Source organism: Neoarius graeffei, chromosome 24, assembly GCF_027579695.1.
Source record: "Neoarius graeffei isolate fNeoGra1 chromosome 24, fNeoGra1.pri, whole genome shotgun sequence".
Classification (NCBI taxonomy): Eukaryota; Metazoa; Chordata; class Actinopteri; order Siluriformes; family Ariidae; genus Neoarius; species Neoarius graeffei.
The window spans coordinates 33378229-33392938 of record NC_083592.1 but is presented as its reverse complement, the minus strand read 5'-3'; the positions used below and the strand labels follow the sequence as shown (position 1 = coordinate 33392938).

The 14710-nt window shown below is 40.7% G+C and overlaps 1 protein-coding gene across 1 annotated transcript in view; it reads left to right on the top strand.

Moving 5' to 3' along the window:
- The window catches only part of adgrv1 (adhesion G protein-coupled receptor V1), a 415446-nt gene that overhangs the window by 139088 nt on the left and 261648 nt on the right, over positions 1–14710 (top strand). The window contains exons 39-48 of the mRNA XM_060907086.1: positions 2266–2353; positions 2681–2759; positions 2867–3005; positions 3107–3248; positions 3902–4167; positions 9858–10033; positions 10167–10294; positions 10460–10617; positions 10936–11082; positions 11327–11407. Coding sequence (XP_060763069.1) covers positions 2266–2353; positions 2681–2759; positions 2867–3005; positions 3107–3248; positions 3902–4167; positions 9858–10033; positions 10167–10294; positions 10460–10617; positions 10936–11082; positions 11327–11407 — 1404 coding nt within the window. The remainder of the gene's footprint in view (positions 1–2265; positions 2354–2680; positions 2760–2866; positions 3006–3106; positions 3249–3901; positions 4168–9857; positions 10034–10166; positions 10295–10459; positions 10618–10935; positions 11083–11326; positions 11408–14710) is intronic.

The window sequence follows — 14710 nt, the reverse complement described above, 5'->3', positions numbered from 1 at the left end:
GCTAAAAAAAATGCAATTCTGAATTTAAGTAGAATAATCTAAGTGCAATAATCAAAGTAGAATAAATGAAATGACCACAACTGATCCGCATTTGACTCTTACACACATTTATAAGAACTTATAAGAGATGTTACAGCTGTCGGTAGGGCTGGTGTGTCCCTGGAAAATAAGGTATAAGAAACTCCAGCATATACATGCAGGAGTTAGTTGGTGTTATTCAAAAAGACAACCATGATTGTGAAACAGCCCATCTAATGTTGGGAAACACCTGTGAGATAAGTTATCACCTGATATCACTTGTGTTATAGCAGCTATAAACAGTCATTCCCTCACCAGCGTTTTTTTTTTACTCTTTCTTGAAGTTAACAAGATGAGTCAGAGTGCTAGAGACTGGAAACTATCTCGTTACATAAAGCTTCAACATGGCAACAATTTAAAAAAAAAGCACTTTTTAAAATCCATTTATTAGTCTAACATTATTTGGAGCATTTGTCAGCCAAGTTCCTGTGAATTAGTTATTACCATAGAAATGAGAACATATTAGAATGAGCACAGTAATATAGTCCTGTGATTTGCCTTGCATTCAGCGCTACTGTTATACAACCCCGATTACAAAAAAGTTGGGACGCTGTGTAAACTGTAAATAAAAACAGAATGCGATAATTTGCATATCATGGAAGTCCTATATTTCAGTGAAAATAGTAGAAAGACAACATATCAAATGTTGAAACAGAAATTTTATTGTTTTTTGAAAAATATATGCTCACTTTAAATTTGAGGTCAGCAACACATTTCAAAAAATTTGGAACGGGACATGTTTACTACTGTGTTGCATCACCTCTACTTTTAACAACACTCTGTAAATGTTTGGGAACTGAGGAGACCAATTGCTGTAGTTTTGAAAGAGAAATGTTGTCCCATTCTTGCCTGATATACAATTTCAGTTGCTCAACAGTTTGGAGTCTCCTTTGTCGTATTTTGCGCTTCTTAATGCACCAAATGTTTTAAATGGGAGACAGGTCTGGACTGCAGGCAGGCCACTTTAGCACCCTGACTCTTTTACTATAGAGCCATGCAGTTTTAATATGTGCAGAAAGCAGTTCAGCATTGTCTTGCTGAAAAAAGAAAGGCCTTCCCTGAAAAAGATTTTGTCTGGATGGCAGCATATTGCTCTGAAACGTGTATATATCATTCAGTGTTAATGATACCTTCCCAGATGTACAAGCTACCCATGTCACGTGCACTAATGCACCTTCATACCATCACAGATGCTGGCTTTTGAACTGTGCACTGATAAGCCGGATGGTCCCTCGACTCTTTAGTCTGGAGGACGTGGTGTCCATGATTTCTAAAAAGAATTTCTACTTTTGATTCGTCAGACCTCGGGCCAATTTTCCACTTCGCCTCAGTCCATCGTAAAAGACCCAGAGAAGGCGGCGGTGTTTCTGGATATTGTTTATATCTGGTTTTAACTTGCATTTGTGGATGCAGTAATGAAATGTTTTCACAGACGATGGTTTTCTGAAGTGTTCCTGAGCCCATACAGTGATTTCCACTATAGACACGTGTCTGCTTTTAATGCAGCGTCTCTTGAGGGCCTGAAGATCACAGGCATCCAATGTCAGTTTTCAGCCTTGTCTCTTGCATACAGAGATTTCTCCAGATTCTCTGAATCTTTTAATGATATTATGTACCATAGATGATGTGATCCCCAAATTCTTTGCACTTTTACATTGAGGAATGTTATTCTTAAATTGTTGCACTGTTTGCCCACACAGTCTTTCACTGAGCGGTGAACCCCGCCCCATCTTTACTTCTGAGAGACTCCGCCTCTCTGGAATGCTCTTTTTATACCCAATCATGTTACTGACCTGTTGCCAATTAACCAAGTTAGTTTTGTTTTGTTTTTTTAACATTACACAACTTTTTCAGTCTTTTGTTGCCCCTGTCCCAACTTTTCTGAAACATGTTGCTGACATCAAATAAAAAAAAGTATATATTTAAAAAAAAAAAAAACATTTCTCAGTTTCAACATTTGCTATGTTGTCTTTGTACTATTTTCAATGAAATATAGGGTTTCCATGATTTGCAAATCTTCACATTCTTTTTTTATTTATGCTTTACACAGCGTCCCAACTTTTTTGGAACTAGGGTTGTAAATAGATCAATCAACATTCATGAATTTGATAGTGTTATCATTGAAACATTTATTGTACGGTTTCTGCTTCCTGTTGTATTGAAATATCAATCTATGTTTTTAAACAGGATGACGTCCCTGAGTTGAAGGAATTTTTCCTGGTCAATATAACATCAGCTGTCCTGATAACGACCCTCCCGACTGTCCCTAAACTCGGTACGCTGATAATGTCACATCTCTGATCCCATCATCTTTAATACTTCAGTGTATCATGCAGTGATTCATTCCTCATCAATCACCTGTATACTTTCATCTCAACATTTTCTTCTTTCATCTCTTTCTACCTTGTCTTCACCTTTCACTAGAGGTGTACTATACTTTGAAAGGTAATGCTGAATGTCTGCTTTCCTTCTTGTTCTAGTTTTATCAGAACTGCTTTAACCTCAAACTGTAATCATGTTGTTTATTCTCTATTCAAATGACACCGAACTATATTTATAAAGGAAGGCTGACGTTTTGTTCTTGGACTGAATATGTCAACAGATACTCAAGGTCTGGTAGCAGAAATTAGCATTAATGCGAACGATGGAATCCAGGGTATCATCAGCTGGCAAAGCATAGAGTAAGGAACACTCATTCACAACACAGGTCATTTATTTTAAGTTATATTTAGATATATTGATGGGCCATGATGAATACATGTGTGGTATTGTGTTTCTTTCCCCACAGTTACGAAGTGAACGAGACGACCGGAGTGTTATCTTTAGTGGTTTATCGGGATGCTGGGACATACGGGAACGTTTCAGTCTTCTTCTACGCTCAAAATCTAGAGGCTCAGTTGAGTCTGGACTTTAATGCTACAGCTTCAGTGAGTGATAAATATAAATTCGTCTCTTACCACTTATTGTGCGTTTTGTGAAATTGTTATGTCTTGTTCAGAAGAGTAAATCAAATTCGATTCCTTTACAGGTTCTCCATTTTGCGGATGGAGAGAGGTACAAGTTTATTGAAGTGGTGATCTTGGATGATCCTATTCCAGAAGGAGATGAGAAGTTTCAGCTTATTTTAACAAACCCATCACCAGGGCTTGAGCTTGGAAAGAATGTTACTGGTTAGCACAAGTTAAAAAGAAGAATGTAGTCCATACTTATGTGTACACTACCGTTCAAAAGTTTGGGGTCACTTTGAAATGTCCTTATTTTTGAAAGAAAAGCACTGTTCTTTTCAATGAAGATCACTTTAAACTAATCAGAAATCCACTCTATACATTGCTAATGTGGTAAATGACTATTCTAGCTGCAAATGTCTGGTTTTTGGTGCAATATCTCCATAGGTGTATAGAGGCTCATTTCCAGCAACTATCACTATCCAGTGTTCTAATGGTACAATGTGTTTGCTCATTGCCTCAGAAGGCTAATGGATGATTAGAAAACCCTTGTACAATCATGTTAGCACAGCTGAAAACAGTTTAGCTCTTTAGAGAAGCTATAAAACTGACCTTCCTTTGAGCAGATTGAGTTTCTGGAGCATCACATTTGTGGGGTCAATTAAATGCTCAAAATGGCCAGAAAAATGTCTTGACTATATTTTCTATTCATTTTACAACTTATGGTGGTAAATAAAAGCGTGACTTTTCATGGAAAGCACAAAATTGTCTGGGTGACCCCAAACTTTTGAACGGTAGTGTATGTGTGGAAGAAGTTGTGTTTGAGCACTTACATAGAACCCAAATTCCAACATTCTCCTTTTGTTCATGTTTACTAGCAACAGTGACCATCTTAGCCAATGATGATGGCCATGGAATCATTTCCTTCAACAACAGTGAGCACTTCCTATTGCGGGAGCCCACCTCAGTGTCAGGTCTGGGCCAGAGTGTGGCTACTCTGATCATCGAACGAAATCCGCCACAGGGGATATTTGGGACTGTAACTGTGCAGTTTGTTATTACTGATGCCAATGGAACCCTGAACACTGAAGACCTGACACCCTCTGAGGGCTTCGTGGTTCTGGAAGATGGGGTCAGATTTAAGGTGAGCAGAACAGCTTAAAAGGTAAGATAACATTAAGTTGTATGATGCAAGAGACCACTTTTCGTACAGAAACATAATGAAGGCTGCTGGGTTTCGCTGCAAAAATAAGAAGTAAGTGTGACAGTCAAAGTGTCCAGAAGTCAAGTCAAGTTTGTTTGTATAGTGCTTTTAACAAAAGATATTGTCGCAAAACAGCTTTACAGAATTTGAATGACTTTAAACATGAGCTAATTTTAATCCCTAATCTATCCCCAATGGGCAAGCCTGTGGTGACGGTGGCAAGGAAAAACTCCCTCAGACGACATGAGGAAGAAACCTCGAGAGGAACCAGACTCTAAAGGGAACCCATCCTCATTTGGGCGACAACAGACAACATGATTATAACATTAACAGTTTTAACGTGAAGTCAGTTTCGTTGATGTTATAACTCTTCATTGATGGAAACTTGAGTGCAAAACTGTTCATGACAACTGCAGTCCTCAGCCATAAAAGCATTACTGTAAGTGTCCAGAGCGTCCTCCAAGTGTGACTTTCAACTGTCCATATGGGGCCGTCCTCTACAGGAGCGATGTGATGAGACTCTGGCCAGACACAGGGCACCAGGATGGATCAGGCAGGTCTGAGGAGCAGAAGAGGTCAGCATCTCGATCTCAGGATTGACCTGTAACTCAGAGGGACAGATTTGGGGGGGGGAGGAAGAGAGAGAAAACACAGGTTGTTAGGTATGCCCAATGTCACTTAAATAAGTAGAAACAGTATATGTATATTTTGCGCTGAGTACAAGCAGGGACTCTGGCAAAACTAACTATGACAGCGTAACTAAAAGGGGAGAGCTAGAAGGTAACACAGGCATGAGGGCACCCTGGGACATAAAGCAGCCAGCCACTACACCGTCAACAAACTCGAGTGAGCAAGCGAGTGGGGGACTCACAGCATCCATACATCCCAGTTTACCAAAACACTCTATGTCTGAGGACCCTCCAGATCTACACCTTTACCTCATAAACACCATTAACAAAAGGCTTGACTAAACAGATATGTTTTCAGCCTAGACTTAAATGCTGAGACTGTGTCTGATTCCCGAACATTACTTGGAAGGCTGTTCCATAACTGTGGGGCTTTGTAAGAAAAGGCTCTGGCCCCTGATGTAGCCTTCACTATACGAGGTACTAGCAGATAGCCTGCACCTTTTGATCTAAGTAGGCGTGGCGGGTCATAGAGGACCAGAAGTTCGCTCAGGTACTGTGGTGTGAGACCATTCAGTGCTTTAAAGGTCAATAGTAGTATTTTATAAACAATTCGAAATTTGACTGGGAGCCAATGCAGTGTGGATAAGACAGGGGTGATGTGGTCATATTTTCTAGTTCTAGTAAGGACTCTTGCTGCTGCATATTGCTGCTGCCCCAGAAGAACTGGGTCTGGTTCTGCAGTAAAACCTACAGCTCATTTCCTTCTAAAACTGCACAAATTATACCTTTATTAATGATTGTTTCATGAAATGAAATGCTACATAAAAATGCTACAAAGAGCAGTAAACAGGGATAAATGAAGCAAAGTCAATATTTGGTGTGATGACCATTTGCTTAAAAAATAGTCTCAGGTACAATTAGTGCAGTTTTATAAGGACATTTTTGTCCTGACTTGATTTTGTAGATGTCATAAAATTAAAACATAGAACAAAGATTGTACTAAAAATATGTTATGAATCAAATATACCATGCACTGAGAGGCTCCAGTTGAAATTATGGATTCTCTTCTGTGACTGGCATAGTACTATTTTCTGAGGGGCACAGAAATAGAAAATAGTACGATGCCAGTCACCGAAGAGAATCCATAATTACCGGAGCCTCTCAGTGTATGGTGTATTAGATTTATATCCGTCATCAAAAAAATCCCAAACTAAAAGTTTTAAGATTGAATCTCGGCATAAACTCACTGGAGGCAGCCATGTTTGTTGTTTACGTCGGCGCGACCTTTGACCTGTGCATGTGCAATGTACCATGCTATCACCTGCCTTGCCAGGCATGATCATGATCCATAGATCTACACACACAGAAATGCTCACGGAGCCACAGCTGTGACTCGAGTCGGCCGTATAGCTTGAAACTGTGATGTCAGTTCATGTTATATCCAGGATATACTATGACTGACTCACATCATATCCATTTTTTTTTTACATAAGAGTAATTCCGTGCCAAATCACCAGATTTTAGAGAAAGTTCCCGACTGACCATCTCAGATTTTGTTCATATTTTTTTATTTTAATGTCCTTGTTAGTAATAACTGCTGTGCAAAATTTTAAGCCAATATCTCCACTAGTTTCGGAGATATTAAGCTTTCAAAAAGGGGGAGTGACCCCATATTTAGCATAAAAAAAAGTGTTACAATCAAACGTCCATAGTTTGATGGCTAATAACTTTTGAAATGTTCAAACTAAATGGTTCAAATTTTCACACATGATTCTTTGATATAATAAGGCTCTGTACACAAAAGGAGAGCTTTGTACGTGACATATTTTCAGATTTATGGCGTGCCAAATATGGCTTCCTGGAATGCGCATTTGTCCATGGTAGCAATTTTGGCTCTCTATATCTCCAGATTTAATGTTTTAAGAAGGTTTTACGACATGCGAAAATGCCATTCACAAGGTAGCATGTGATGTAACATCATTATTAATTCAAATTCTCTTGATGATGCATATATGTAGTATATTTGTAAATATGACAAATGATTTACAAATCTCACAAAAGTCTCATCTCATTACCTCTAGCCGCTTATCCTGTTCTACAGGGTCGCAGGCAAGCTGGAGCCTATCCCAGCTGACTATGGGCGAAAGGCGGGGTACACCCTGGACAAGTTGCCAGGTCATCACAGGGCTGACACATAGACACAGACAACCATTCACACTCACATTCACACCTACGGTCAATTTAGAGCCACCAGTTAACCTAACCTGCATGTCTTTGGACTGTGGGGGAAACCGGAGCACCCGGAGGAAACCCACGCGGACACGGGGAGAACATGCAAACTGCGCACAGAAAGGCCCTAACCGGCCACGGGGCTCAAACCCGGACCTTCTTGCTGTGAGGCGACAGCGCTAACCACTACACCACCTTGTGAATGTAACCTTGTGAATGGCATTTTCACATGTCTTAAAACCTTCTATATTCAACAGCTTGAATGAAATAGTTTTCTTCACAGCACCAACTTCATATTTGGTACATATATCAATTAGACCTTGCTCTTTTCACTGAACTAATTTGTTTTCTGGTAGACCTTGTCAGCTTTTTGCTATAAGCATTCAAAATACAGACGCGACAAGCTTTTTTCCATTTTTAGGGGCCTATATATGAGACAAGTATAATATTTGTCACAGATATAACATGTTTTCCTGATAGTACTATAACATGTCTCATATATTAAAAAGAATCAGACATCTGGTGTCATTAAATCTGGAGATAGAGAGCCAAAATTGCTACCATGGACAAATGCGCATTCCAGGAAGCCCTATTTGGCACGCCATAAATCTGAAAATATGTCACGTACAAAGCTCTCCTTTTGTGTACAGAGCCTTATTATATCAAAGAATCATGTGTGAAAATTTGAACCATTTAGTTTGAACATTTCAAAAGTTATTAGCCATCAAACTATGGACGTTTGATTGTAACACTTGTTTTTATGCTAAATATGGGGCCACGTCCCCTTTTTGAAGGCTTAATATCTCCAAAACTAGTGGAGATATTGGCCTAAAATTTTGCACAGTAATTATTAGTTACAAGGGCATCAAAATAAAAAATTATGAAGCAAATCTGAGATGGTAAGTCGGGAGCCTTCTGGTGATTTGGCACAGAATTACCCATCACGTGACACATTGATTAATCAGTAGTGGAACTATTTTAAGTCACATGAGCCATCATTGGCCAATCCCTGCACAGGAATTTTTTGATGAGGGATATAAGCTATACTATTCTATAATATTATACAATCTGTTTGGTTTCATACTGCACATAATTACCTTCCCCATCTTTGTTGGATACACATCATGATTTTTATGTTTTCGCCTCTGTTTGTCTGGCTGTTCCCAACATAACTCCAAAAGTAACAAACGGATTTTCATGAACTTTGGAGGAAAGGTGAGCCATGGGCCAAGCAATAACTGACTAGATTTTGATGCAAATCCGGATATGTCTGTGGATCCAGGATTTTTTTTTTTTGGTCTGTTCCCAATGTAACTCAAAAAGTAGAGAATGGATTTTGATGAAATTTGGTGTACAGCTTTAGTATTATCCTAGGCTGAAGTGATTTTGATTTTGATAATATGAGGCTTGTTGGAGGTATGCGCTCTACAGAGTGCCCTTCTAGTTTACTGACTGTTTTTACTGGCTTCTTACACATCATGATTTTGTAGGAAGACTGCCTCAGGCAAGATTAATAACAAATAAAAACATTTTCACTTCAATTTAGTGAAATGTATTTAGGATTTCTATGAAGTTGAGGTGTCATTGGCAAGTGTCATGGGGATGCCGTGGCCTAATGGTTAGAGAAGCAGCTTTGTGACCAAAAGGTCGCTGGTTTGATTCCCTGGACCAGCAGGAATGGCTGAAGTGCCCTTGAGCAAAGCACCTAACCCCCAACTGCTCCCCAGGCTGCCCACTGTATGTCAGGGTCTTGTTGTACATTACTCTGGATAAGAACGTTTGCTAAATGCCTTGAATGTAATGTCAAGTCGTGCTAGTAGTCGGGGAAAAAATATTTTATATGATTTTATTATATTATTCTTATATCTTATGGTTCGGTTAATATGGTGGCACGGTGGTGTAGTGGTTAGCACTGTCGCCTCACAGCAAGAAGGTCCTGGGTTTGAGCCCAGCGGCTGGCGAGGGCCTTTGTGTGTGGAGTTTGCATGTTCTCCCCGTGTCTGCGTGGGTTTCCTCCGGGTGCTCCGGTTTCCCCCACAGTCCAAAGGCATGCAGGTTAGGCTAATTGGTGGCTCTAAATTGACCGTAGGTGTGAATATGCTTGGAGAGGAGATGGGTGCCACCAAGCAATCCAAGCCCAGAGAAAAGACATGAGAGATGAGTGACCATGTCAGCATCTCTTATGCCTCCCTACGACCGCAATGCGGTTACGGGAATGAACAGAACAGGTTAATATGGGATGGCATTGGGCTGAGGTGCCCTTGAACGAGGCACCTAACTCCCAACTGCTCCCCGGGCGCTGTTAGCATGGCTGCCCACTGCTCTGGGTATGTGTGTGCGCTCATTGCTCACGTGTGTGTGTGCATGTGTGTGTTCACTGCTCCAGATGGGTTAAATGCAGACAGGAATTTCACAAGCATGTGATGAATAAAGTTATTGTTGTTCTTCTTAGCTAGTATCTTAAATTGGTGGCACAGTGATGTAGCGGTTTGCACTGTCACCTCACAGCAAGAAGGTTCTGGGTTTGAGCCCCATGGCCAGCGAGGGCCTTTCTGTGTGGAGTTTGCATGTTCTCCCTGTGTCCGCGTGGGTTTCCTCCGGGTGCTCTGGTTTCCCCCAAAGACATGCGGTTAAGTTAACTGGTGACTCTAAATTGACCGTAGGTGTGAATGTGAGTGTGCAGAAAGGAACCGCCTCAAGCCTGGGTCGGGTTCGGCAGTGATGACGACGACAACGACGAGTGTTTTAAATGAATTCTGTGTTTGGTTCTAGACTCTGGAGATCTGGGCAGTTCTAGATGCTGAACCGGAAATGAACGAAACCTTCAGAGTGTCTCTGTTCAACCCTACTGGAGGAGCACGACTGGGAGAAAATATAGAGACCTTTATCACTGTGTTACAGAACCAGGCTCCACTGGGGCTTTTCAGAATATCTCCATCTAGCAACAGGTACACACACACACACACACAATTCCCTTTCGTGAAATATGTTTGGATGTACTGGTTTACATTTATTTCTCTTGTGCCATTTTGTGTGTGTGTGTGTGTGTGTGTGTGTGTGTGTGTGTGTGTGTGTGTGTAGGACTCTGAGCTCTTTAACAGTTGAAGAGACTGTTGGGACTGTGTATTTGACAGTGGCTCGCAGTAACGGTCTGGATTCTGCAGTCAGTGTGGAATTCGAGACGAACTCAGACACAGCCTTTGGCATGAGTAAGATCATTATTTCAACATCTACTTGCTTTCTTAAAGCATATGTCGCACCACAGTTTAAATCCTGGCCACAAACCTACTGTAATGAATATGTACGACATTCTATACTTAGAAAAATAAACACTGAACGTTTGTATTGAAATAAACTCTGTATTGATTTGGCAGGGGGCGATTTTTCACAGCTCGCTGTGTATCAGCGCTTCAGAGACACCTGGCCTTTAGGATGGTGTTCTGTGTTTGACGGAGTCTCCTCTCTGGTCTTGATGCTCCTGCATGACCAGGTCACCCTCTACAGGTGGCAAGGAGTATTCGTGCCCATTCAGGTGTGTGACTGATAGCTAATAAGAAAGCTTTTGAAATGAATGGTTTCAAAAGCCAGGAGTTTGAGTGTTGCTTTTGAATTCAGAGATCATATATAATTTAGGATGCGCTCTGTCGAAAGAAAATAAACGATCTTAATGCAGCTATTCTATGAAGAAATTAGGCTCAAATACTTTATTTTAGTTCGATTGCAAGGCCCAAATGTTTTATTTTACTTTGGCTGAAAGTCAGCACGGACGATGAGAAGATGAGCCAGGATAAATGTTTGAAAGAGACACGAGAAAAGCAAACGCCCGCGTCTGTCTGTTTTGCTGTTACAGAATGTGAGTGTGCAGAAACCAGGCTCTTGTGTGGGTTTTACAGTAAATGGCACCACCTATGTGGCAGTGGCCCACGAAGACACCACGAAGTCACCTGCTGCCAATGTCAGCATATTCCGCCTCCAGCCAGACCTCAATTTTACTCTAGTGAGTCCGCTGGGGTGGCTGTTTGTGCGTTCACTTGCCACCATGCACCAACAATAGCTCTCCCTATATTCTGACACATTAAGAACAATCCTTTTTAAAATACTTCAGTCTTTGTGTGTGTGTGTGTGTGTGTGTGTGTGTGTGTGTGTGTGTGTGTATGTATATACACACACACACACACACACACACACGCACACACACACACATATATATAAAATTTTTCCTGGTTCTCTTTCTTTTCCAGGAGCATACCAGGGCTGTGGGAAGCCGTGATGTTAAACATTTCTCTGTCCACATGCTGGAATATTTCATTGCACTGAATCAGGTGAAGGAACCTTCTGCCTTCCTTTATATTAAATTACATTATAGTATGTTATATTATTTTTTTCACAGTCTGGTTTCCATCAAATCCTGCGCTCTGATTGGCTGGCGAGCGGGTCCGTATCCTACGATACGGACCCCAGTTACGGACCCCGGTTATGGACCTCTGGCGACTTGCTCGTTCACAACAACAACAAACATAGTAGCAATTTTTGTCAACATTTATTTTCACATTTCTCAGGAGAATAGCATTAATTTTACAGCATGGATAGCGATAACGACAGTCTTCACAGCGAAAGTGAGTTTTACTACCCTGAGGAAGAAGAACTAAAAGAAACCATTTCAGGAGAAAGCTAAAAACCTGTAACTGTTGCTAACGCCGAGCAAAAACATGGCTGAATCCTGAATGACTCCTATTTGTATAAATAGGGGACTACGTAGGCGGCAAAATGTAGTTTTTTTCCTGCCATGGAAGTGCACTTGTATACCGAGGAGGAAGCAATTTGCATTACAGCCGTGAATGAGGATTCAAAATAGTATTCATTTTACAGCATGGATAGCGATAACGACAGTGTTCACAGCGAAAGTGAGTTTTACTACCCTGAGAAAGAAGAAATTAAAGAAAACATTTCAGGAGAAAGCTAAAAACCTCTAACTTGCTAATGCCGAGCAAAACCATGGCTGAATCCTGAATGACTCCTATTTGTATAAATAGGGGACTACATAGGCGGCAAAATGTAGTTTTTTCCTGCCATGGAAGTGCACTCGTATACCGAGGAGGAAGCAATTTGCATTACAGCCGTGAATGAGGATTCAAAATGGCGGCTTGGCTCGGTTTTCCCTTTCGGGTGCTCTCGTTTTCTGTTAGAATTTGGTAAAGAAAAAAATAAATATATTATTTACCAGCTTAAGGTCGGTCCATATGGTGAAATACCGTGACCTTGGCCTTGAATACTGACCTTGGCCCAGAGGGCCTCGCTCAGTACTTTCAGGACCTCGGTCACGGTATTTCACAATACCGACCTCCCAGCTGGTAAATTACATATATTTAATTAACAATTATTCACCGATATTCACTGAGCCTGAGGCGGATAATACAGGGTGTCCCAAAAAAATGTACTCACTCAGGATCGTCTTCATTTAGAGCGTGGATTAATGTTGGAATGTAACATTTACAATGAACTCGCTTCAAAATGCGATGGGCACTTGATTTGGGGATTCCTGTCTCACGAGCCATTTGTCGTACAGATTTCTGTAGGGATCGGTTGAGGGTTTCCAGCAATTGATTTTTCATTGCGGGGCTGGTTGATGACCGTGGTCTTCCTGAACGCTCCTTATGGACGTCATGCACAGTTTCATCCGATTCAAACTTATCTCGGATGCGAGCAGTGGTGCATCGCATTGGTGGATCTTTGTGAAAATGTCTTCTAAATTGTCTTTGCACTTCCATGATGTTTTCGTGCTTCCAGTAGCACTTTATAATAAATTTTCTTTCTTCAAAACTTAGTCATGCTTCTGCCATTAATCTGAATTGCCATTTGATCTGAAAAGAAATGAAAAATCCAATGAGTTACAGTATGAGGAGTCAAAGTTGAGTACATTTTTTTGGGACACCCTGTAGTTTTAGAACAAATATGCAGGTGATTTTATTTTTTAAAAATCGTATTAAAAAATAATTTATTTCAAATTTCAAAAGCAGCATGCAAATGTAATAAAAGCGCACACAGACTTGTCACTTATCTACGCTGGCTCACATAAAATAGTCTGATTTGAAATAGATAAAATAAATCATATTTCTACCTTACCTTTGAATAGTTTTAGACCAAACTTTGTCGCATCTTTAGTACTTTTAGGAACAGCATTTCCTAAAAGGCTGGTATACTGGTTTACGTCTGTCTGTATCTCTGTATTTCTGTCCGTCTGAAACTCCCTTTTTCTCAGCAACCACAAATCATAGCCCCTTGGTACCAAACTTCAGCTTAGGGTTCTATACTGTGTATATCGTTTTCAGGTCTGTCGCACATCGACTTCCTGTTTACCGACTGAATGTATTTACGAAACATATACCGTAGCGTGGATTTATAAAATTTTCATAACACTTTTCTCAGCATGGTTGTCTGTGTCTATGTGTCAGCCCTGTGATGACCTGGCGACTTGTCCAGGGTGTACCCCGCCTTTCGCCCGTAGTCAGCTGGGATAGGCTCCAGCTTGCCTGCAACCCTGTAGAACAGGATAAAGCGGCTAGAGATAATGAGATGAGATGAGACTTTTGTCAGCAACTACAAATCACACCTGCTTGATATTTGGTACCGAGCTTCAGCTTGGGGTTCTATACCATGTGTGCCGTTTTCAGGTCTGTCGCACATCGAGTTCCTGTTTACTGACTGAATGTATTTATGAAACATATAGCGTGGATTTACAAAATTTTCACAACATTTTTCTCAGCAACTACAAATCACAACTGCTTGATATTTGGTACCAAACATCAGCTTGGGGTTCTATACAGTGTATACCATTTTCAGGTCTGTCGCACATCGACTTCCTGTTTAACGACTGAATGTATTTACGAAACATATAGCATGGATTTATAAAATTTTCGTAACACTTTTCTCAGCAACTACAAATCACAACTGCTTGATATTTAATATTGAGCTTCAGCTTGGGGTTCTGTACCACGTATACCATTTTCAGGTCTGTCGCACATCGACTTCCTGTTTACCGACTGAATGTATTTACAAAACATATAGCATGGATTTACAAAATTTTCACAACATTTTTCTCAGCAACTACAAATCACTATTGCTTGATTCATAATAAGTGTGCTATTCCTTCAATTGCTTGCATTCTGATACAAGTGAGAGCGGAGGCATACGCAAGTGAACAGTAGCTCACAGTTGATCTTGTCTTTCTCACCTTCTCACCCAACTCCTGATAGGCCTAGCACCTGTCAGCAGATAAGCTTTTTCCATTTTCAATGCTTATCTTGAGTGACCCGAGCAATTTATCCAGCAGTGGTTTGCTAGGCCTGTCCTGCCTTCACCAGTGCCCCTTTAGCTGCCCCTGTCGATAGACAAGAGCATTATCCAGGATGCACCACGAGGAGGTGGGGCTGGATTTTGCATCCCGGCATTTTTTTCATCATTTTCTTTCATCATTCATAATACTTCCTCACTTAAGGTGACGAAGTGATTGGCCACCATTTTGCCCAGTCGCTTGAGGTGATTATCGAGAAATAGTCCGAATTTTTCGACCAGTCAGCACTCGATTTCCGATAATCACCTGTGTATTTGTACATTAGTGCCAGTAT